This window comes from Drosophila mauritiana, chromosome 3L (assembly GCF_004382145.1).
Source record: "Drosophila mauritiana strain mau12 chromosome 3L, ASM438214v1, whole genome shotgun sequence".
Taxonomy (NCBI): Eukaryota; Metazoa; Arthropoda; class Insecta; order Diptera; family Drosophilidae; genus Drosophila; species Drosophila mauritiana.
In genome coordinates, this window is record NC_046669.1 from 15422972 (window position 1) to 15443697 (window position 20726).

Sequence of the window (20726 nt, forward strand, 5' to 3'; positions counted from 1 at the left end):
AACTTATCGACATTAAGCAGCTCTGGTTTATATCGATGAATTAAAGATAAATCGAGAGTATCGATTCGAAGAAATCATTTATTATTTGGCCTTTTATTAATTTGTTTTTTAGAACTTCTCGAAAATATTAGCAAAATGACAGAAGCGGAAATTTGCAAACTATGCAAGGATAACCGGGCAATTGATATCGATCTCGAGAAGCCCAAATTCAAATCGGTCAATGAACTCTTGCAAATACTGTTCGATTGGTACAAAATTGATGTAAGTTTTGAGAGTTTGTGAGTCCCAACGGATGTTACATGCAATGATAACCACGTTTTTTAGGCTGCTATCCTGGGGGAAAATTCCTGCATTTGCGAGCGCTGCTTTGGAGAGACTTTGCGCATAAGCGAATCCCTGGAGAAGTGGGGCACGGCCCACGAAGTGTTTCACCAGAGGCCCATCGAAATAGACGACTCCACTGCATTTCAGGTCAAGTTGGAAGTGCCATCAGACAAAGAAGAGGTGGAAACGGAAATGAATGATGAGGAGAATTCTCTTGATCAGCATATCGCGGAGCCACTGAAGGAAGACCATGATCCATTGGAAAAAAACGAGAATATGGAGATCGTACTTGAAGAATCTTTGAAAACCCCGTCCGAGGATTACTTTTGCGCGGGATTGGCACGCAATGGCTTGGCAGTCACCAAGTTCTTCAAGGACAAGACCCAAGCCACACGGATGCTATGCACCTGTTGCGGCCATGTGCTCGAACTCCTGAGCCAAATCCGCATGCATTCTTGGAAACGCCGCCCAAATCCGGTCTACTATTGCCGCGAGTGTGGCTCAGAGTTCCGCAAACTACGCGAACTACATGAGCACATGGAGACGATGGAACACAACAAGACCATGAGCAGCAGAAGGGATTTGGAATTTCTGTGCCTCAGATGCAAACAGATATTCCCACGCTATTTCGACGTTATCCGCCACGAGAAAATGGTTCACAATCTATCCGATTTCATCTGCGAGGAGTGCCACGTGTTCTTCGCTAGCAAAGGATCCTACAGGAGGCACATGAGAGGCCACGAAGTCGAATCCAAGCAGAATCAATTTTATGAGTGCCCATATAAGAACTGCATCTCACGTTATAGAGTGTCGCCATTAAGTTGCCATTGCCTCTTTTCTGGACTCAAAAGCAAACTGCCGCCTGCCCAACAGGAACGACTCCTTCGGCAGGGCAAGTTTATGACGCTGGACCCCAAGGAACGGGTTGAACCCGATCGAAAGTCTCGCTCCCGAGGGAATAACTTTAACACTAAGGCAGATTTCCCGGAAGACCCGACGGAATGTACCAACGGAGGACAGTTCATCAGCCTGCCCAAGAAAATGTCCCTGCAGAAGGGAAAGTACATCAATGTTTCGGACAATGGAAGTCCTTAGTTTCCAACTAGCAAATTATGGTAATCTTGAAAACTGATTAAATATGTACAAATTAATACTGTAAAAACAAAGCGGTTAAAAGATGCTTTTATCCCATTAGAAATAAAAAAATTCAGTTTTAAAACTTGGTACATCAATTTATTGCCGGAAATTTTTGGGGGGAAAACGTTGGAAATATATATTGCCACAAATAAGTTATTTAATAATCTTTTTACGTTACAATTGTTCTTGATTGAAGAGTTAACTTGAATTTTGTATTTGGTTGTTTTGGCTTTAAATTCTACAAATTGTATTTTTGATATCGTATGATTTTGAAGGAGGTGCTTACACTAGAATAGAATTGCTCAACCAAAGAATCTGGATTTCTTTCAACTTTATTTTCAGGAAATCTATTCTTGTGCATCCACGATCTCGCTTTTGTGTTGGACGTGTTTACAGATTTGTTTTTTGGTTTGTCTATGTTCGATACAATGGTTAAAATGCATAGCAAATTTAGCTTGGAGCCAGTACTCGGATCACTCCAATCGTCGGGCGGTTCTGACTTTCAGGTGTTGGCAAGATTTCAATATAGCGCAAGTCCTCACGCATCCAACATTCACTTAGATTAACTTAATGTGGTCGGTTGTTGTTCCAGGAGCCCTTTACTAAAGTTAATTAATGCTATGTCTATGGTTCTTCAAAAAAAATGAAAGTAAAATATAGTGTGTGTCTGTGGATTGGTAAAATTGTAATGGGATTGCAGTTCATCAAATGAAGAGTCGATTTTTTTCCTGTTTGGGTTCATATTTAAAATGTTACTCTTTTGAGTTTGTTTCTTTCGTTTACAACAAAATGTTACAATATTTAATTCTTGGGTTTGTTGAAATTTTCAAGCTGTGTAAACAACGCTGTTCTTGTAGTTTGATATTCATTGCTTGCTGGATTAGTTTGATGTTGTTTGTCACTTGGCCCAGACAAATGACCAAAGAAGTTAAGTTCGTTTTTGGTGTTGAGAAGAAAGAAGGCATTAAATCAGGATAGAAGGACATTGTTATCAATTTCGTTGGGCATTTGTCTGTGGCGGCTGGAAACGGATCTTGAGTGTTTCCAATAAAAATAAAACTTTAAACTATAGGCTTTTAATAAAAATGAATTATAATCCAAATCCAAATAAGGAGAGAAGTGTTTAAAACAGATTTGCAGCTCATTAAGTAAACATATAAAATAAAAGTTAATATGGCTTTTCAAAAAGCTTTAAAAGTCAATGGTAAAAGATTTAAAGCAAATGCAAATTTCTTACTGTTTTTGGCCGATACGCTTAGAGAACTACTTTCGAATTGAACACAAAAGGCCGAGTTACAGGGAACTTGTTTTGATTTTCGGTGCTGTAAACCTATTGACTCTGATTTTACCACCTTGGAGACATTGCTGGTCATTGCTTAGTCTAAAGATAAACGCTAATAGGCAACTGTTTCACACATTGGAGACTACGTTTGAAGGAGGAATTAGTTAACATGCTAACATGACATGCCTACGAATTATAGGAAACTTGGCCTGGCTGAAAACCATCACGAACTCTACGCGTAGTTATCAAAAGACTTAACATTTCTTAAAAGGCTTCTCTCCCCCGTAACTTACGCACTAGTGGCTCACAAAAATATATACTCCCGTTCTGGTTGTTTCGTAAAATTACAAGTCGCTCAAACACATTTACCTCCCATCGTATATATCATACAAATTTCTTATGATGAAAACGTTTTAGGCATTCAATTTTAAACTAATTTAAATTCGTTAAATGTTTTGTTTTCTCATGTTTAGCTTCACAATCCCCATTCCGAAGTGGTCAATCAAAAATTGACGAAACACTTTGCTGCTGAGATATGCCTGATATTGCCCCTGATTGTGGGAAAGTGGGTCTTCATTTTGAACGGTGTATGTGCGGGGGCATTCTTTTGTTTGATTAAAATGGTGTTGTGGTTCGCTTATAAAAGTTTTTGTAGTTGCCAGCCGTTTGTTAAGATCACAATTGTGCTAAGAAGTACTATATCACAATTTAATTATTTACATTGTTATTATTTGTATTCTTTCTTACACATCTTTCTCTCCTCTCTCGTCTAACTTTCATAGGTGGGGGCGGGCAGTAAGTAATACGGCCCGGAAATATTATTTGTTAATCATCGTGTTGTTCTCGCCCCGCAGAAGCATTTCATTGCCCCTGCCAAAAGTCAACTGTGGACTTTGAAATCGAAGCACAACGTTCTGTACTTGGGGCGGTTTAAAGCTACGCTTTAGTTAAGTTAGATTTAGTTTGTTGTTGGTTTCTCTAAAAATACGTTCAAACGGCGAGCACTCTGCTCGAAGTAGGCTAGGTTCACTAGGCTCACAGTAAACACTTTTAGCTTATACAGAAGGGATTCTAACATAATTATACTCAATTTGTTCGCTCTCACTTGGATCTTAAAGTCGAACAGCGATTGTAGTGTTATTACAAAATATTACTTTACGTGTGCTGAGCGGAAGACTCTCGTTTATGTTTTACTTTTCTTTTTTCTTTTTGGTATGAAAATCTTGTTCTTTCTCGTATTAAAAATGTCCTATACAATTGATCGCATTCAATTTTCGAGTTTAGGTGTGCTTGTAGTTCCCTAACGTAGAATATATATATGTCTGGAAAAGCTTGATCTCCAGTACAGAGATCGAGAAACTTTACTTATGTACATAGTCTCCAAGGCCTAGGACTAGACATGATTAGTTGTCTATGTAGTGTCGGTAGTTGTAGTGTTAGTTTTATAACAAATGAACTTGTTAAATGCAATTGGCATGCTTTCATTTACTGGCAAGTCTCCAAAGTTTATGTTACCCAAAGCGCGAGTCCTTAAACGCCACAGAGCCTCCTATACTATTTGGTGTTCCCGGTAACCGGGCCTTTTGCGCGGAAATGCATTAATTGAGAGTTTTGAAAGGAAGTGTGTGTGATTGACTCAAAGAAAAGTTTAGCAAAACACATTTGCTATGAAGTTCTTGGTAAAGGAGAAATTCGTCCACGAATTAAAATTTGGCGTAAAGTCGATTCCCAGCTGCTGCTGCTGCTGTTGTTGCTGTTCTAGTTGCAACTGTTGCTGATGGTTCTGCTGCGGCTGCTGCGACTGTGCCCGCTTCAGAATCCTCAAATTTGTGCCGGAGGCCATGCGCTGCAGCCTGTGCATGTCCTGGGCATCCGGAGCTGATGTTGTTGCTCCTGTGGCACTGCCTGCTCCAAGGTTAAGCGACACTGAAGCAGGTCGTGGTCGTTGTTGCTGCTGCTGCTGCTGCTGCTCGTTATTTGGTGTCTTTTGAGCTGCTGCCGCTGCCGATAGCATGGCTATCAAATCCATGCCCGTTGTGGGCTGCTGTTGTCCCAGGATTTTGACTGGCTGCTGTGGATTGTACTGCTTATCACTCTGCGACTTGGTGCGCGATCGTTGTTGTTGCTGCTGCTTTTGCGCCTTAGCTGCCTTAAGTTGTTGCTGCTTCTCCTTGCGTATTAAATCGAAGGAGCTGACAATCTGCTGAAGATTCTCGGTTTTATGTACCTATTTTACAATCAAACACTGAGATAACTCACCTTCTCATTGCTTGCCGATTGCTGCGCATCGTTCTGACTTTGGCTATGGAACAGTTGACGCTTCGAGGATACAGTACCTCCTACGACGGCGCCATTTGACGTCACTGGCGTTGCTGTTGTAGGTGGCGTTGCCTGATTGCTGCCCGCAGCCACATTTTGTTTATTGCGTTTCCCATTGCTATTGCATATGTTCATCGAGTTGATGGCAGCGGTGGCGGTGGCGGGAGCTGCCGATCCCGCTCCCGTTCCAGCGGTCCCCTTGCCATTGAGATTATTCAATTTAACGCCATCCAGGTCGCCCATGGACTTGTGTCTCTGGCGTCGCGATTCATTTCGCACTCCGGCGACGTCCTTCTTGCAACTCCCGTTCATATTGGTGGGCGAGGACGCTTTTGGCGATTGCTGGCCAGAGAATTTGCGGCGACGCGGCTCGATTCCAGCCTTCCGATCGTTCACCCACTTCTTCAGGCGCTTCACAAACGGCATAATCATGAAGAAGGAGTTGGAGGTCTTGCCCAACTTGGCCTTTGATATGGCATCGTTCTTGTTCACCGGCAGCGCATCGATGCGGAACCAGTCGCAGCACTTGATCTCGTTGCGTGTGCGGGGCGCGAACTGCGTGTCCATCGGTATGTTTCGCACCACGTACAGCCGCGTGTACTGGTAGTTGATGAACGCCTCGATGTAGTCGTTGGCATCGATTAGGTCCGTAATATCGAACCCGGTCTCCTCATAAACCTAAAAAATCAACGGAGATTAATAAATTTGTTTTCAAAGTCTATCCATTTACAATTATTCTATTTCACTTTTTTGTCTTTTTAACACCACACTGAATGCATTCATTGTGCACAATAATATTTTCAGAATTGCAATATATTCCCGACTTGCCTCTCTCGTTGCACAATGAGCTGGATCTTCGTTCTCATTGATCTTGCCCTTGGGAAATCCCCAAGAGTTGCGCGCGAAGTAGGACTGCACTAGCAAGCAGTGATTGTGATCCTCGGACACCAGAATAGCGCCATAAGTGGGCACCGACAGCTTGTAGTTCTTCCACTCGTCCAGGATTTGATCCACGGTGCCAAAATGTTTGTTCAGAAAGGGAATGTGCTGGTGAAAGAGTAATATAATCCATACAACTCAAAGAACATAAGCTATCAATATCCGAAACTCACTTGGAACAACTGCATGGCAAACAGCTTGATGCCCACCGAGGGCAGCTTCCGTTGCACGCACTTCGGGGTCTCGCCATCCTCGCCAGATTCGGGGGCACAAAAGAAATCCAAATAGAACCAATGGGCCAGTTCGATTTGGAAACACATACGTATTAGATTGTTTAGCTCCATGTCCGGAACATTGATTATAAATCGACTGGCCAGATCATCAAGTATATCGGACGGAATTTTCGATTTCTCTGGCAATTTAATGCTGGACGCCTTCGTGGTACTTGCTCTTGGTGTTATTGCTGCTGATGTGACAACTGCTCCTGCTCCCGATGGCGCAGATGTGCCTGCGGCATCCTCCGAGGATGAGCTGCCGTAGGAGGAGTTTGTCGATGTCGATGAGTGGGTCGATGATATGGATGAATTCAGCCGTTGCTTCTGCTGCTGCTGCTGTTGATGTGGCTGTTGTGTGTATGGACGTTGCTGCTGCTGCGTCTGCTTCTTCCTTTCGATGGCGATGGGCGCTGTGGGCGTGGCGGTGAAAACAGCTCCAGTTTTTAGCAACTGGTTTAGTACATCATACTCGCTTTTAATATCGAGGTTTCGTCGTTGTGGTTGTTGCTGCTGCTGCAGCTGTTGCTGTTTTTGTTGCTCGTGTTGTTTGCTATTGCTAGTGTGGCTGTGGTTGTTGTTCTTGCTGTGCTGGTTATTGTTATTGTTGATATTTAGCACTTTTTGTAAAGTGAGCGACGCGAGCAACGCTAGATTGTTGACTTGAAATAGAGAGGGGAACAATTGATAGATAAGAACACGGCCCCAAGAAACTGATAGTAATATAAACACCACGAGGTAATGAAACTACAATAACAGCTGATATATGAATAGACAGTTATGTAGTTTTAGATAAAAGCAATGCAAATGTGATGTGTTTTATATCTAAACCCTACCTTACAAGCTGTATATGTGTTGAATCTTTGTTAATGCGTAGTAAACGTAATAGGTTTGGTAAACAATGCCATCAAGATAACTACGTTTTATAAATACTTTTATTGTTTCTATTTATTTTCCACGAAAATGTTTGATACATTTTGTATGTATGTTAAAGCGTATGTTGTTTAAAGCTTTTAAAGCAATTTAAAAGAAATATATAGAAATAGAAAGCAAATGTTTGCGTTGTGGCCTAAGATAATCTTTAATGGAAACTTTTTTAGGTATATTTTCTGAAAGAAGGTACGTTATTTCGACTTCCTATCAGTTTTACCTTTAATGGTAAACATCTCGATTCGATAAGCACCCATTGTAAGAGCCTAAAAATAACCCTTTTCGACCATTGGTTGCCATGCTGTCTCGGAAACTGAGGCAAATGCTATTGGAGCACCTTGAGGAACTGCTGAGTAACCGCAATCCCCTGGCCAATGATCTACGTACATTTCTGCGCTGCCAATTGCGCAACAACAAACAGCGAGACAAGCGGCAAACCACTACTATTACTAGGCTATTGCCGTCGTACTCCGTTCGCTTGGCCTCTAAAAAAACAATTGAAAGCAGAAAAAACACACGGGCAGTTCAGCGACCCCGTTGAAATGTGTTGCACCATGCACACGCACACTAGAGTTGGTGTGGGTGACTACTTGTGCAATGTGCATTCAGTGCTACAGTACGACCTCGATAACGTGGACTGGTGGCATACAGTTGATTGAAAGTTCTGTCTTCAACGTCACCGGGAGTGGAAAATTTTATCAATTCTATACACTAGTAACATTGACTATTTTACCTTAAAAATATTAATTTTTTCTTTGCATTTTTTATAGTGAATTCAAGCCGCTCCAATTTTTACTTTTTTGATCTTACCAAATAATGAATTACCCTAGTTCTTTAGTTTTTAGTTAAGTGATATAAGTCTTAAAAATATACGATGATTGGTGATGTAAACGAAATAGGCAATTACAAAAAGAAACGAATAGATATATTTTGATTGAAGCCAAATACTGAAGTTTGTAATTATATTTGTATAATTTCAATATTCGGACTATATTTTATATAGATTACGAGTTTCTGGATGAGTGATATTCTGTTTGTCTCCTTCGCTTTTGATTATTAAGGATTTTGAACATAATAATCATAAAATATGGATAGAACGTGAAGTTCTTTAACGAGAAAGTGTGACTCTTTCGAGTACCTACTGCACCCTATGCTTTGTATTTACATATATTTCATTATTTATATAGTTTATTATAAACCCACTGGAACCGCTTATCATCTAAAGACCCGCCTACCGTTATCATCCTTGCTGCTACTGCTAACGCTAGCAGAGGCAGAGACGGTGGCAGAGGCAGAGGCTGTGACGACAGCGACGGCGTTATTAATCAGTGGTGCGATTTCCATAATATTTATTTCGATATTGGAGCTCCGTTTGTTTATGTAATACACTTTATTGGCTTTACTTTTTGTGTTTGTCTTTTTCGCAAAATATTTTTGTTTGTTTGTTAATTCACATTCGCGTCTCTCTCTCTCCCCCTCTCTTTCGGTACGCTTGTGTATTTATGTGTGAGAGAGCGCAACTGTGTGTTTGTGTGTGAGAGAACGCAACTGTGTGTGGGTGTACGAATGTGAGTATGTGTGTGTAAGCGTTTTGTCACGTATTTTTACAACGGCGTTGCTTTTGTAGTAAATATGGCTGCCAAGTTTCGAAAATTTCTGCAATCGTCCGCTTTTGTCGCACGAATTTAAATTTCCAATGCAATTTTTGTACTTGTACTCTAGTTATTCCATCGGTAGCATTACATTCTAATGCTATTGTTCTCTCGATTTTCGCTCTCTTTCCCTCAACATGTTTTGCATTTGCATTTAATTCTGTTGTTGCTATTGCTGTTGTTTTTGTTGCTGTGTCGTCGTTTTTGTTATTGCTGTAGTCGTTGTTGTTATTGTTGTTTGTGTTCCACTCCATCCACAAAATAATTGAGTGCGCTCCACTTTGGTGCGAGGGAGACGGAAAATTCTTCGCACGCACACAGTCTCACGTTTTCCGTTTTCTTTTCTCGCCCAGTTCACGTACTTTCCACTTTCCAATTTCGAATTATTTGCTCGCAAAACTTATTCGCGATTTAAATTGCCTTTATTTACACGTTGCACTTAAAAGGAGCTACTATTTTGCACTATTTAACGGGCTTTTCAACTGCTCCAAAACTCGCCTTCCTCTTCAGCGTCGCGTATAGAAATAGTATGAGTGGTGAGATAAAAAATACCAGCGTGCTGTTCACGAAGATACCAAAATATACCGTTTCTGTTGCGACCAGGGAAGCCAAATACAGTTGGCTCTGTCATAAATGTACTCATACAAAGCCTGCCTTATGTTATTTACTTAGGCAAGAATATTAGAAAGCATTCTACTAACGAAAAATTTTAAGATATTATTATAATGATTTCAATAATTCCCAGTTTTATTCCCTTCTGTTGTCCATATTTTTATATAGCTCAGTGATTATTTTATTGTAAATTATATAAAAATATGTGATCACTTATTTTCATTTCGAAAAAAAAATGTGAAGTCGTATTTCATAGCTCAGTGCTTATTTTATTGTAAATTATATAAAAATATGTAATCACTTATTTTCATTTCGAAAAAAAAAATGTGAAGTCGTATTTCATAAAGATCTTGTTAAATTAGTTTACGTATAACGTTTACGATTTAATAAAAATATCGATATAACGAAATGTCCATCAAAGTATCACATTATAAATAAGTGTATTCTCGAAAATATCGATACACTCATAATATTATGCATTTCTCACATCCCTAGCACCGTACCAATCGTTTCGTGTTTCGACTTTTCCAGGGCAACCAAAAAACGATTTTTCCGTGCTGAAAAGTGCAATTCGCGCAAGGAAAATCTTCGATGTGGTCCTTTTAAGCCATCAAGATTGCATTTTCGAAATTTTCCGCCTGCAGCTGGCCCTGGACGTGCTTTGTATCCGTGGAGAACAGAGACGCAAAGGTTGGGACACCAACATATACATCGAAATCTAAACCAACATCGCCCGCGTGTGTGTGTGTGTGTGTGTTGTGTGCTTGTGGGTGGACCAGGTTACCTATCAGATTTAAGGTGTTCCATTGAGTGACTGTTGTAAAAGCGAATGAACATTTATCACATGGATAAAATAGATTTCAGTTTTAATTAAATGTTGGTGATAATAAATCCACAAGCATATTATTGAACTGGAGAACTGTTTATCTTATCCATCGAATAACTCACCTTTCCAATTTCTTTACCATTAATAGCACATGTTTTAATTTTAAAACTTACCTATTTTGAGTTTCAAAACAGAAGTTTCAAGTAACAATCTTTTAGCTTAAATAAATAATAAATATTCAAGAATTATTAATATATGTTTTTTATCATGTATAAGAATGGTGGATTCTTAAACCTAACGTGTTGAACATATACCTTAAATAACACTCGTATTAGTGTTTAGTTGTATCTTTAGTCGAAAGGTCCACCTTAGTATCCGCAGAACCGAAGTTGTGCATGTGTGCGTGTTACACAGCATGTCTGTGTGTGGGTGGTGCAAAAGGGGCGGAGGACAAGAAAAATAAATCAGAATTTCCACATCCAGTGCCCAGAATATGACTTTATTTATATCAAAACTGTACAATTGCTTAAAATCCACCAATTCGGAAAAGTTGCTTCAATAGGATACTAAACAAATCACAATGTCCTCGTAAATTAATTAGGTAGTTACTCACTTACAATCGAGTTCAATGCCACCCTTCTACGCCCTACCTACGCATTGATTTGATTTACTTTTACTTGAACATTAATCACTATTCTACTATATACTTACATTTCTGCCCACAGATAGACGCCGTGTGGGGTTGGGTTGCTTCCGGCCCGCTGCGCTTAGCAGCGAACAGAATGGGCGACCTGCCGGGCTCGGGATCCACCGCTCAACCACGGGATGCTGGTAAGGATTTGATAGGAGCTTGGTTTGAATTTGAGAAGAGAGCAAGCCAGGGGAATCTTGTGTGCCTAATGTGACTTTAAATACTTCATATTTGTTCAAAAGACTATGATCTTTCAGCTATGGAATACTCTTAGCTTTCAGCTAAAGAATACTCTTAGAAAAGGCTTTTACTTCATAAAAAAGTATTTAAGCTCATTCACAATTCAAATTAATCGGTTCCATTAAGTTTATTTGTACTATTACAAAACATATGTTATTTTTTTACTCAAAATCAATTTGTATGCCAACAGCTGTCACCGGTACCGGTGGTAATTCCACGGCTGGTGGCGGCTCCTCCGTTGGATCTACGGCAGTGGACCGACCTCCGTCGCCCGCCCGCCTCTCTCACACATCCGAGAAACATCCGAAGGTCACGCTCACGGAACTAAATATGCTACGGCGCCATCGGGAGCTCTGCGATGTGGTGCTCAACGTGGGCGGACGTAAGATCTTTGCCCATCGGGTCATTCTGTCCGCCTGCAGCTCCTACTTCTGTGCCATGTTCACTGGCGAACTGGAGGAATCGCGCCAGACTGAGGTCACCATACGCGACATCGATGAGAATGCCATGGAGCTGCTCATCGACTTTTGTTACACCGCCCACATCATTGTCGAGGAGTCGAATGTCCAGACCCTCCTACCCGCCGCCTGCCTGCTTCAACTGGTTGAGATTCAGGACATCTGCTGCGAGTTCCTCAAACGGCAGTTGGATCCCACCAACTGCCTGGGCATACGCGCCTTTGCCGACACACACTCCTGCCGGGAACTTTTACGGATCGCCGATAAATTTACGCAGCACAACTTCCAGGAGGTGATGGAGAGCGAGGAGTTCCTGTTGCTCCCCGTCGGCCAGCTGGTGGACATCATTTGCAGCGACGAGCTGAACGTGCGCTCCGAGGAGCAGGTCTTCAACGCGGTCATGTCCTGGCTCAAGTACAATGTCGCCGAGCGGCGACAACATCTGGCACAGGTGAGCTACTGTAAACCATATCTGATTACTACTTGTACCGTCAATTTCTAGGTATTGAAACTAACAAATAAATAATGAAATCATATTTCCGAATATTTTCAGGTGCTCCAACACGTCCGTCTGCCTCTGCTCTCGCCAAAGTTCCTGGTTGGCACGGTGGGTTCTGATCTCCTGGTGCGCAGCGACGAGGCCTGCCGGGATTTGGTGGATGAGGCCAAGAACTATCTGTTGCTCCCGCAGGAGCGACCGCTGATGCAGGGTCCACGCACCAGACCGCGCAAACCAACTCGACGAGGGGAAGTCCTGTTCGCCGTGGGCGGATGGTGTTCCGGCGATGCCATTGCCTCCGTGGAGCGCTTCGATCCCCAGACCAACGACTGGAAAATGGTCGCTCCCATGAGCAAGCGACGCTGCGGAGTTGGTGTGGCCGTGTTGAATGATCTACTTTACGCCGTGGGCGGTCACGATGGCCAGAGCTATCTGAACAGCATCGAGCGTTATGATCCACAAACGAATCAATGGTCCTGCGACGTTGCGCCCACCACTTCTTGCCGCACCAGCGTGGGCGTGGCTGTGCTCGACGGCTTCTTGTACGCGGTGGGTGGCCAGGATGGCGTTCAATGCTTGAACCACGTGGAGCGGTACGATCCGAAAGAGAACAAGTGGTCCAAAGTGGCACCGATGACAACAAGGCGACTGGGAGTGGCGGTAGCCGTGCTTGGTGGATTCCTCTACGCAATTGGTGGCTCCGATGGACAGTGTCCGTTGAACACCGTAGAGCGATATGATCCCAGGTAATTCATAAATAAAGCATGTAAAATCTTTGGACGTACAACTACAATCTCTAGCGCTTGTAACAAATGACCTTAATGTGCATTGCTCTTGAACGTAGTATTTGTTTGATTTACATTGCCCTGATTTTATCATTACAGACACAACAAATGGGTAGCCGTCAGCCCAATGTCCACGCGACGCAAGCACCTGGGCTGTGCTGTGTTCAACAACTACATTTACGCCGTCGGCGGGCGAGACGATTGCATGGAGCTCTCGTCCGCCGAGCGCTACAATCCACTGACCAATACCTGGAGCCCCATCGTGGCCATGACCTCCCGCCGCAGTGGGGTGAGTTTTATTCATACCTTTCCTCGGCGAATAGTATTGTTATAAATGAAATCGTACCATTTTAGGTTGGCCTGGCCGTCGTCAATGGACAGCTGTATGCTGTCGGCGGCTTTGATGGTTCCGCCTATTTGAAAACCATCGAGGTCTACGACCCAGAGACGAACCAATGGCGTTTGTGCGGCTGCATGAACTACCGCCGACTGGGCGGCGGCGTGGGCGTGATGCGGGCCCCTCAGACTGAGAACTATATGTGGTGCGAAAATAGTTTTAAGCAAGCGAATTCCTGAAACTAACTCAACTCCCATCCCTTCCATTGCTGATGAAATGTTGTCTTGTCTCTCTTTTCCCCCCCGAAAACATGCTAACGAATTCAGGATACGGAAAGATTCTGTTGTCTGATGGGAACAGCAGCCGACAACGTTGCCCTCGCAAACGTTGCCGCCGCCGCACTTCTACTAACAATATCCGCAATCGAAGCCAAATCTAATCGACTAAACAAAACACCTTTTCCCCCCATTGTCTACTAGCAGTATAATCGCTTTGTATTAATTGTTAATTGTTTATTTGGTAGAGCCTAAAGCGCATGTTTGTTAGACTTTTCCAAAATAGTATTAGAGTTAGCATTGCCCCGCTCCCACGTTCACCTGCAATCACTCATCCCCATCACTCCTGTGCGTAATTATATATATATGATTCTACTGTATGTTAAGCAAGTATTGTTTATAAATAACTTAATATCTAAATGTTGCCGGTGGTATTTCATGGAAATCGCTAGCTCCATAACCATGCCTTCTTTCGAAAAAAACAAAACAAAATCAAATATTAACCTAGAAACGAATTCGATTAGTTGTAAATCTTTAAACGAAGAGCTCTAAAGTCAAGTAACAAATTGGTATTAAAATAATTTAGACTTAAGGAGTGAATTCAAGAAAGTTTGTCCGAAATTAAACATCACAATGGTGCAATATTTCGATCGACCAACTAAATGCTGTTGTTTAGTCAAGTACTACACTTTAAATCATTGCAAACATCTTCAAAAATACCACGACTATATGAAGTGAGCCGAATAATTGCAAAGAATGAATATTCAGCCTGTCAAGCTTGAAAAACCATTAAGGTAATCACACACACACACAATGAAGAAGTTAGACCTAGCCCAAGATAATTCAATAGTAACAATTAACAATAACGCAGCCGTAAGATCAACTTTAAGCTAATAAATTTTAATATTGTTAACACTAGATCGTGTAAACCGGTAAGAGTTTTCGACCGGAATCAGGTCAAGTTTTAAGATGAATTATTGTTAAACCAAGTTTGACCATCGAGCTGAATGAACCAACTCGAATTAATTGCTTAGATACGGGAGTTAAAACACAACCGGACTCTCAATAACAACACATTTTGTTTGTTGCCTTTTACACCAACACTATTAAACAATTATTTATTCAAAATTATTATTTATTACACGCTTTCGTATCTCATTTAGTTTATTTTAGGTGCACATTTATACACTGTTGTTAAATCGAGCAAAAGCGAATGATCTTTGCTTCCAAAATGATGAATAAGAATAGCATTTATAGAAAACCAAGCTTATTTATATTATAGCTTTAAGTCAATGGTCAACAATTATACAAAAATTCGCATACCACACATTATGCGTAGTTAAACAATAACACTTCGTAGTTGTATTGAGTGGAAAAAAGTGCTTAACGCAAATAATAGAAGTGTTAACCTAAGAGATGATCGTAAACCCGTGCTATGTATAAGAATATATAAAAATAAAAATATATCAAAATTAAGACACTTTGCTGGTTTCATTTAATACATTACAGCCAAGGGTGGAAATCCAGTATATAAGGCTAGAATTATAAATTAAAAATAAATATCCAGAATTACTATTTTGTTGTTAAGTTAATTTATAGATTTTAAATGTTTACCGTTAGGCGGTACTGGATCCCGTACCAATAACCGATACGCGAACCCGATTGCTTTTGTTTTAGACTTTAATTCCCACAAACTGATTTGAGGGCACTGTACATATTTTGATATTTTCAGCTTTTTATAAGAAATCAATTACTATTTTATAAAAATAATTGAATTGAATGCATTCGATATTTACTGCCGTCCAGTGTGAACGCTGCGGCACGTGTAGAAACTTCAGACACTTCAGCAATCGATACATTTAAATGTCTATTCGATAGGCGTACGTTGAACAGCTGTTTATTCTGGCGCTCTTTCATACGTTCGGTGAAATAGTTTTGTATTTCTGGCCGTAAATGATGTCCCAAATTCCGGATTTGGCCGGCGGAAATGGGCAGCAGAAGCGAAAGATTCTAAGCGGTGGCGAATACTATCAGATTACCCGGTTTATCAGCGGCTTCCACGGCCTTCCCATCGACTGCGAGTTCGAGTTGAGGAATCGCTTCAGGGACGTGGAGCCAATGGCATTGACATGCATCCTGCAGTCGGAGATCTTCAACCGGGTGCGGGGTCACTGGAAGCAGGATCAGCGCGGGAAAAGGCTTCTCAAAGCGTAAGACCACAATCTCGTGTTCTTTCCTGACACCATGACCAATAACAATGCAAATTGCTTGGATTCAGCTACGAGGAGCAGAAAAACTTATACGACAATGCCCTTCTGATTCGAATGGCTTGTGCCGAGGCACTGAACCCGGTGACTCTCTGCAGGATGTTGCTGCAGGAGAAGTACAAGACTCGGCATCGATCGCACATCTCACAGCTTCTTAGGTATCCGCATCTTATCGACGATCCGAAGCTGGCGGCCAATGTGCAGCAGTGCATAGTCAGCGACAATCAAGACGGATCCATAACGGACCTGCGACGCCGCATAGTGGGCGAGGAGTACGAGCTTAAGCTTAAGAATCTGGCTAAGGAGGCGGGTATACATTTCTACGACGAGCAGGATTTGCGACGAATGGGATATGACAAGACGCCGGACATCAAGATGATCCTGCCCTTCCTTTACAAAGGCTCTGTGATCAACTGGATCGAGAGCAAGGCCAATTTTGGGGACACCAAGGGACACAAGTCCAACATCCAGCAGCAGCTGCAAAGCTACTGCAATCGGTAATATGAAATAATACCTGCTATAATAGATTAGTTATTATTATTTATTATATTATTATTATATATTATATATTATTGTCAGTTTTGGTCCTGGAATCATAATCTATTGGTTTGGTTACCACGAGGAAACGCCTGCGCTGCCGGATAACAACATTGGCATTACAGTACTAGCTGATTTTCCGGCAAAAGAGGATTTAGTTTTCATGCAACTCGCGCAAGAAGAATACCCAGCTGAGACGCCGACAACGAAAGAGGACAGCAAATCCGGAAGTCAACCTATTGTAGCTGAATGTCCAACCAAAGAACTGAAAAAACTTTCATGAAACTGAAAGTGAGGGGAAATCGTTAATTTTTACGTTTTAACTATAGAACGAAATGTGCTTGTTAAAACAATGTACATAGAAAGCCTAAATTTAAATTGGGGATTTGCCAAATGTTAAGTAGAATTGAAACAATCAAAGACAGGAATGCTTTGCATTTATACACTAACCATAAGATTAGACAATGCTTCTCTGCAGCAATAACTTTCCTTCTTAGTTTTAACAATTATGTCGTTTTTATTGTATTTATAAATTCTCATTTACATGATGTATTCAAAGGTTTATAGTACAAAAAGATTGATTTTATTTCTGGCATAAATCGTATACAAAAGTACGACATTGTTAGCATCGTTGTTCAAAATAGACCAAATCAAAGACAAAGCACAAGTAATTATTGGTACTCGAATTGCTAGTTGCCTTTCAGGGAAAATAAAAAATCAAAACAAACGTATTTATTTTACTATGTGGAAATTTGCTTTGTATTGTTGTGGTAGCCATATGTGTTATTTTCAAAGTATAAACCAAAAGTCAGCAGTGTGTATATAAAAAATTCAGCTGGGCCCTTAGCTTTGGAAACTATGTTCTAACTTTATGCGCCCCTCCTTTCATCGGCTTAAATGTTGATGTCTTGTCGGGGCTGTTGTAAAGTTATTGTTGCAAAAGTTTCGTACTGGTAGGAAATTCGTCGATTTCGATCAGCTTGATATATTTATATATGCACCCGGCCACATCGGTCATCAGACCTCCTTCAGCTCCTCGGGCATGTCGTTCTTGGGATGCTTGTTCTCGAAATGCTGCTTGTACGTCTTGGGATCGGGCATTTGCGACTGAAATGGAGAAGAAACTCGATTAGGTTTCACATAAGCTACAAAGTACGAGTAATTAGTATTTAGAGGGCATTACTTTATTCTTTCTATTATTCTTCTTTATTCTATTCTTTATTTTAAAGCTCATGAGATCTCGAATGTTCATTAATCTTAAATGTTAGTAATTGCTTCGTTAAAGTAAATTATTCAAAAGATATTAGAAATCGAAAAATATAAGTAAAGATGTTCAACGATAAATGAGCCAAAATGAATTCTTCTTTCTCTCGTAATATGACTTTAGTTGCTATCGGCACTAGGATTAATTAATTAAATATTTAAAATAAGTACAACAGATACTTAAGCATGGTTTTCAAAAGTTCAATGTTAAAGTAAGCGAGTTCCTGCGTGATTCTTTGAGCTGTCTCCAAACCATTTGATTAACCCACTGCAGTTGCCGACTTAGGGAGGTTTCACTGTAGCTGGCTCACCTTGCAAACGGCGCACACATAGACAAGTGCCTTCTGGGCCGCCTTCTTCTGGTCGTTGGCGCTGTGTCCTTGTTGCTTCTTCAGTTTGGCCTGCTTCTCGGAGGCCTTCGCCTGCGACTGGATCTTCTGGTGTCCGCGTGCCATTTCTTGCTGCTTAAGTGGAAATGGATGAGTTAGCATATGTCTGTATATCGTCTATGGGCTTCACGGGATTCGCAACAAAGGCGGCAGAGGCGCAGTCACTTTCACTTTCTCCCGCACAGCTGAATAGGTTACTCTTGGGGTTACCAAGCGGGAAGCACAGTTTCCGGTCAGTGTACTATAGTTAAGATACCAATTATTTATGTTTTGGAAAATCTGACACGACACTGTACTGAAACAACAACAAAGCACCCCCACAAGTGAAAATGTGGATTGCGACCACGTTCTGCGCTCTTTTTGCGAACCCACCGCTGCTTACCTAATTAACCCGATTAAATTTGGTTGGCTGTACTAAATGCAGGTGTTATGCAGCCTTTGCGGTTACGTAAAATTCGTTGTTACAAACTGTTTTGATTTGTTACCCGAAATTATTAACGATTAACCGTAAATTTTTATCAATTTGTCGGTTTTGTTTCGCTGCCAGGATTGAATGGGACCAGAGCTGAACTATATCCAAAATGTTAGGGCATAAATATCTGTGGGTTCGCGTCTTGGACGAACAGCTATCCTGACTCAAACCACTTAACGGTACTCGTAGTAAATATTCTTATTTCTAATAGATTATTTGTTTAATTTTTAAACATTTCAACATATTTATTTTTCGTAATAAAATTAAAAAGTATTTGTTTAAATTTTCGTAATTTAAAAATATTACCTAATCCCGCAACACAAAAAAAGTTTTATTTTTATCTTAAACTGGAAGCATTCAATAAGAATGTTTGTTTAATTAAATTATAATATAAAAACTAATTGTATAATTTTAACATTTTTATTTATAAATTGTCAATTACATAATTTAGGTATAGTACAAAAAGATTTATTTTCTTTCATTTCTGGCATAATTCGTATAAAACTTTCACGTGTAAACAAAATCCAAAACGGAGCTCAGAGTATTTATGGTGTTTTTAGATATATTCCTGTGTTTTAGGGGCAATAAATATCAAAATTAAACAATTTCTATTCATTTTGTAAGGTAGGTAGGTGTCTTTGTATTGATTTAGCCACACATCGAACAATCGCATACTGTGTTAATTTCAATGTATAAAACAAAACCAAAAATCAGCAGTGTGTATACGAAAAAACTGGCATTTGTATATTATTATTACGACTATTATCCATCCTCTTGGCTTCGGCTCGATTGTGGGCTTTCTTCTTAGGGCTGATGCAAAGTTATTGTTGCAAATGTTTCGTACTGGTAGGCAACTCGTCCATCTCGTTCAGCTTGAAGTAAAATGATCATCAGACCTCCTTCAGCTCCTCCGGCATGTCGTTCTTGGGATGCTTGTTCTCGAAGTGCTGTTTATACGTCTTGGGATCGGGCATTTGCGACTGAAATGGAGAAGGAATTCGATTAGGTTTTCAATCCAAATTGTTATCTACATACATAGAGGAAGTAGGGGTGCAAATAATGAAACTTGAGAAACGGTGATCATATATCAATGTGTTATCATCAGCAGTGCTTGGTCAGCACTTAATTTAATATGACGTCGGACAAACAGATTCATTTCACACTGGTAAATATTGAACTAAATTAATTGATCTTATTTAGGTGAAAACTAAAAGTAGTTAATGTTAATAAAGTAGGAAGTTATACACTCACAAACATTGGTAAAAGCGGAAACTAGTGTTATAACAATATTACAAGTAAAAGTGTTTCTGATTTTGAAAGTTCATTGAATTTAAGAGAGGAACACTACTTTTGATCTATTGTATTGAACTTCATCATACAGAAGTAAACCTTTTGGATGAAATGCAATGGGCATTTTCAAGCTCTAGTTTGTTCGCTTTACACAGGCTCCACTGTAGCTGGCTCACCTTGCAAACGGCGCACACATAGACAAGTGCCTTCTGGGCCGCCTTCTTCTGGTCGTTGGCGCTGTGTCCTTGTTGCTTCTTCAGTTTGGCCTGCTTCTCGGAGGCCTTCGCCTGCGACTGGATCTTCTGGTGTCCACGTGCCATTGCTTGCTGCATGCAAATTCAAATGCAAATAGAAGGGTTAGTACGAGTGGATTGCCAAAAGGTCATTAATCATATGTGGCCCAAACGGGATTTGCAACAAAGGCGGCAGAAGCGCAGCGGCTTTCACTTTTTATCCCCACCCACTTAAACGTAATAGCTAGAATTACCAGTCACAAGAGAGGATTTTGCTCGATCTGTGCACCTCTTTCGATAAGATATTAATAATGTTTTAATCAAATCTGTTGCGTTACTGTACTGCAACAACAAATCACCACCACTACTGAAAATGTGGATTGCGACCACGTTCTGCGAACACATTTCAACTTACCTAATTAAGCTGATTAAATTTGTGTGGCTGTTCTAAATGCAGGTGATGCACCTTCGAATTAGATTTGTAAAGAAAGTGCTTTGTTACCCGAAATTATTGACAACTTGTCTTAAAATACTTTAATTTGATGGGTTTTGTTTTCTGGCAGGATTGAATGGGACCAGAGTGCAAATGTATCCAAAATGTTCGTCGAGAAACATATGTGGGTTTGAGTCTTTGATTGACACTTACCCTGACTCAAACCCCTTAAAAAACTGGCATTTTAAAAGTTTTAATTTTTAA

General features: G+C 40.7%; 6 protein-coding genes across 9 annotated transcripts; 3 read left to right on the top strand and 3 right to left on the bottom strand.

The window, feature by feature from the left end:
• Positions 1 to 43: 43 nt before the first annotated feature.
• Positions 44 to 1543, top strand: LOC117138970 (histone-lysine N-methyltransferase PRDM9). Its single transcript, XM_033301015.1, has 2 exons — positions 44 to 261; positions 325 to 1543. The coding sequence occupies exons 1-2, from the start codon at positions 136 to 138 to the stop codon at positions 1417 to 1419; spliced, it is 1221 nt and encodes a 406-aa protein (XP_033156906.1). The 5' UTR covers positions 44 to 135; the 3' UTR covers positions 1420 to 1543.
• Positions 1544 to 1775: 232 nt separating this feature from the next.
• On the bottom strand, positions 1776 to 9391 carry LOC117138968. 2 transcript variants are annotated; one of them, XM_033301014.1, is made up of 5 exons: positions 8439 to 9391; positions 6175 to 6935; positions 5891 to 6109; positions 5003 to 5740; positions 1776 to 4943 (listed from the first exon to the last, which is right to left on the bottom strand). In XM_033301014.1, the coding sequence occupies exons 1-5, from the start codon at positions 8545 to 8547 to the stop codon at positions 4392 to 4394; spliced, it is 2379 nt and encodes a 792-aa protein (XP_033156905.1). In that variant the 5' UTR covers positions 8548 to 9391; the 3' UTR covers positions 1776 to 4391. The 2 variants fall into 2 exon arrangements, with proteins under 2 accessions (XP_033156905.1, XP_033156904.1); XM_033301013.1 differs by having other exon boundaries at positions 1776 to 4946.
• Positions 9392 to 9952: 561 nt separating this feature from the next.
• LOC117140215 (kelch-like protein diablo) lies at positions 9953 to 15040 on the top strand. Of its 2 annotated transcripts, XM_033303005.1 has the most exons (7): positions 9953 to 10157; positions 11019 to 11124; positions 11415 to 12133; positions 12236 to 12927; positions 13066 to 13255; positions 13321 to 13508; positions 13630 to 15040. In XM_033303005.1, the coding sequence occupies exons 2-7, from the start codon at positions 11076 to 11078 to the stop codon at positions 13652 to 13654; spliced, it is 1863 nt and encodes a 620-aa protein (XP_033158896.1). In that variant the 5' UTR covers positions 9953 to 10157; positions 11019 to 11075; the 3' UTR covers positions 13655 to 15040. The 2 variants fall into 2 exon arrangements, with proteins under 2 accessions (XP_033158896.1, XP_033158895.1); XM_033303004.1 differs by having other exon boundaries at positions 13321 to 15040.
• Positions 15041 to 15461: 421 nt separating this feature from the next.
• Positions 15462 to 17080, top strand: LOC117140831 (protein C15orf41 homolog). The gene is made up of 3 exons (XM_033303939.1): positions 15462 to 15788; positions 15857 to 16342; positions 16425 to 17080. Exons 1-3 carry the CDS (start codon positions 15532 to 15534, stop codon positions 16663 to 16665), a joined length of 984 nt encoding a protein of 327 aa, XP_033159830.1. The 5' UTR covers positions 15462 to 15531; the 3' UTR covers positions 16666 to 17080.
• A 33-nt stretch (positions 17081 to 17113) lies between these two features.
• Positions 17114 to 18601, bottom strand: LOC117140832 (zinc finger protein 706-like). Of its 2 annotated transcripts, none has more exons than XM_033303941.1 (3): positions 18417 to 18601; positions 17957 to 18109; positions 17114 to 17489 (listed from the first exon to the last, which is right to left on the bottom strand). In XM_033303941.1, exons 2-3 carry the CDS (start codon positions 18098 to 18100, stop codon positions 17400 to 17402), a joined length of 234 nt encoding a protein of 77 aa, XP_033159832.1. In that variant the 5' UTR covers positions 18101 to 18109; positions 18417 to 18601; the 3' UTR covers positions 17114 to 17399. The 2 variants fall into 2 exon arrangements, with proteins under 2 accessions (XP_033159832.1, XP_033159831.1); XM_033303940.1 differs by having other exon boundaries at positions 17957 to 18106; positions 18417 to 18600.
• Positions 18602 to 19111: 510 nt separating this feature from the next.
• Positions 19112 to 20611, bottom strand: LOC117141364 (zinc finger protein 706-like). The gene is made up of 3 exons (XM_033304770.1): positions 20445 to 20611; positions 19973 to 20122; positions 19112 to 19486 (listed from the first exon to the last, which is right to left on the bottom strand). Exons 2-3 carry the CDS (start codon positions 20114 to 20116, stop codon positions 19397 to 19399), a joined length of 234 nt encoding a protein of 77 aa, XP_033160661.1. The 5' UTR covers positions 20117 to 20122; positions 20445 to 20611; the 3' UTR covers positions 19112 to 19396.
• Between the last annotated feature and the right edge of the window lie 115 nt (positions 20612 to 20726).

Excerpts from the sequence above, each read along its gene's own strand:
- LOC117138970 (XM_033301015.1), top strand. The coding sequence starts at position 136 with ATGACAGAAGCGGAAATTTGCAAACTATGCAAGGATAACCGGGCAATT. Across the intron at positions 262-324 it reads TCGATTGGTACAAAATTGAT|GCTGCTATCCTGGGGGAAAA; the intron begins GTAAGTTTTGAG and ends CACGTTTTTTAG.
- LOC117138968 (XM_033301013.1), bottom strand. The coding sequence starts at position 8,547 with ATGGAAATCGCACCACTGATTAATAACGCCGTCGCTGTCGTCACAGCC. Across the intron at positions 5,741-5,890 it reads CTCATTGTGCAACGAGAGAG|GTTTATGAGGAGACCGGGTT; the intron begins GCAAGTCGGGAA and ends TTGATTTTTTAG. Across the intron at positions 4,947-5,002 it reads AATCGGCAAGCAATGAGAAG|CAGATTGTCAGCTCCTTCGA; the intron begins GTGAGTTATCTC and ends GAGAATCTTCAG.
- LOC117140215 (XM_033303004.1), top strand. The coding sequence starts at position 11,076 with ATGGGCGACCTGCCGGGCTCGGGATCCACCGCTCAACCACGGGATGCT. Across the intron at positions 12,134-12,235 it reads GGCGACAACATCTGGCACAG|GTGCTCCAACACGTCCGTCT; the intron begins GTGAGCTACTGT and ends GAATATTTTCAG. Across the intron at positions 13,256-13,320 it reads TGACCTCCCGCCGCAGTGGG|GTTGGCCTGGCCGTCGTCAA; the intron begins GTGAGTTTTATT and ends GTACCATTTTAG.
- LOC117140831 (XM_033303939.1), top strand. The coding sequence starts at position 15,532 with ATGATGTCCCAAATTCCGGATTTGGCCGGCGGAAATGGGCAGCAGAAG. Across the intron at positions 15,789-15,856 it reads GGGAAAAGGCTTCTCAAAGC|CTACGAGGAGCAGAAAAACT; the intron begins GTAAGACCACAA and ends GCTTGGATTCAG. Across the intron at positions 16,343-16,424 it reads CTGCAAAGCTACTGCAATCG|TTTTGGTCCTGGAATCATAA; the intron begins GTAATATGAAAT and ends TATTATTGTCAG.
- LOC117140832 (XM_033303941.1), bottom strand. The coding sequence starts at position 18,100 with ATGGCACGCGGACACCAGAAGATCCAGTCGCAGGCGAAGGCCTCCGAG. Across the intron at positions 17,490-17,956 it reads ATGTGTGCGCCGTTTGCAAG|TCGCAAATGCCCGATCCCAA; the intron begins GTGAGCCAGCTA and ends TCTCCATTTCAG.
- LOC117141364 (XM_033304770.1), bottom strand. The coding sequence starts at position 20,116 with ATGGCACGTGGACACCAGAAGATCCAGTCGCAGGCGAAGGCCTCCGAG. Across the intron at positions 19,487-19,972 it reads ATGTGTGCGCCGTTTGCAAG|TCGCAAATGCCCGATCCCAA; the intron begins GTGAGCCAGCTA and ends TCTCCATTTCAG.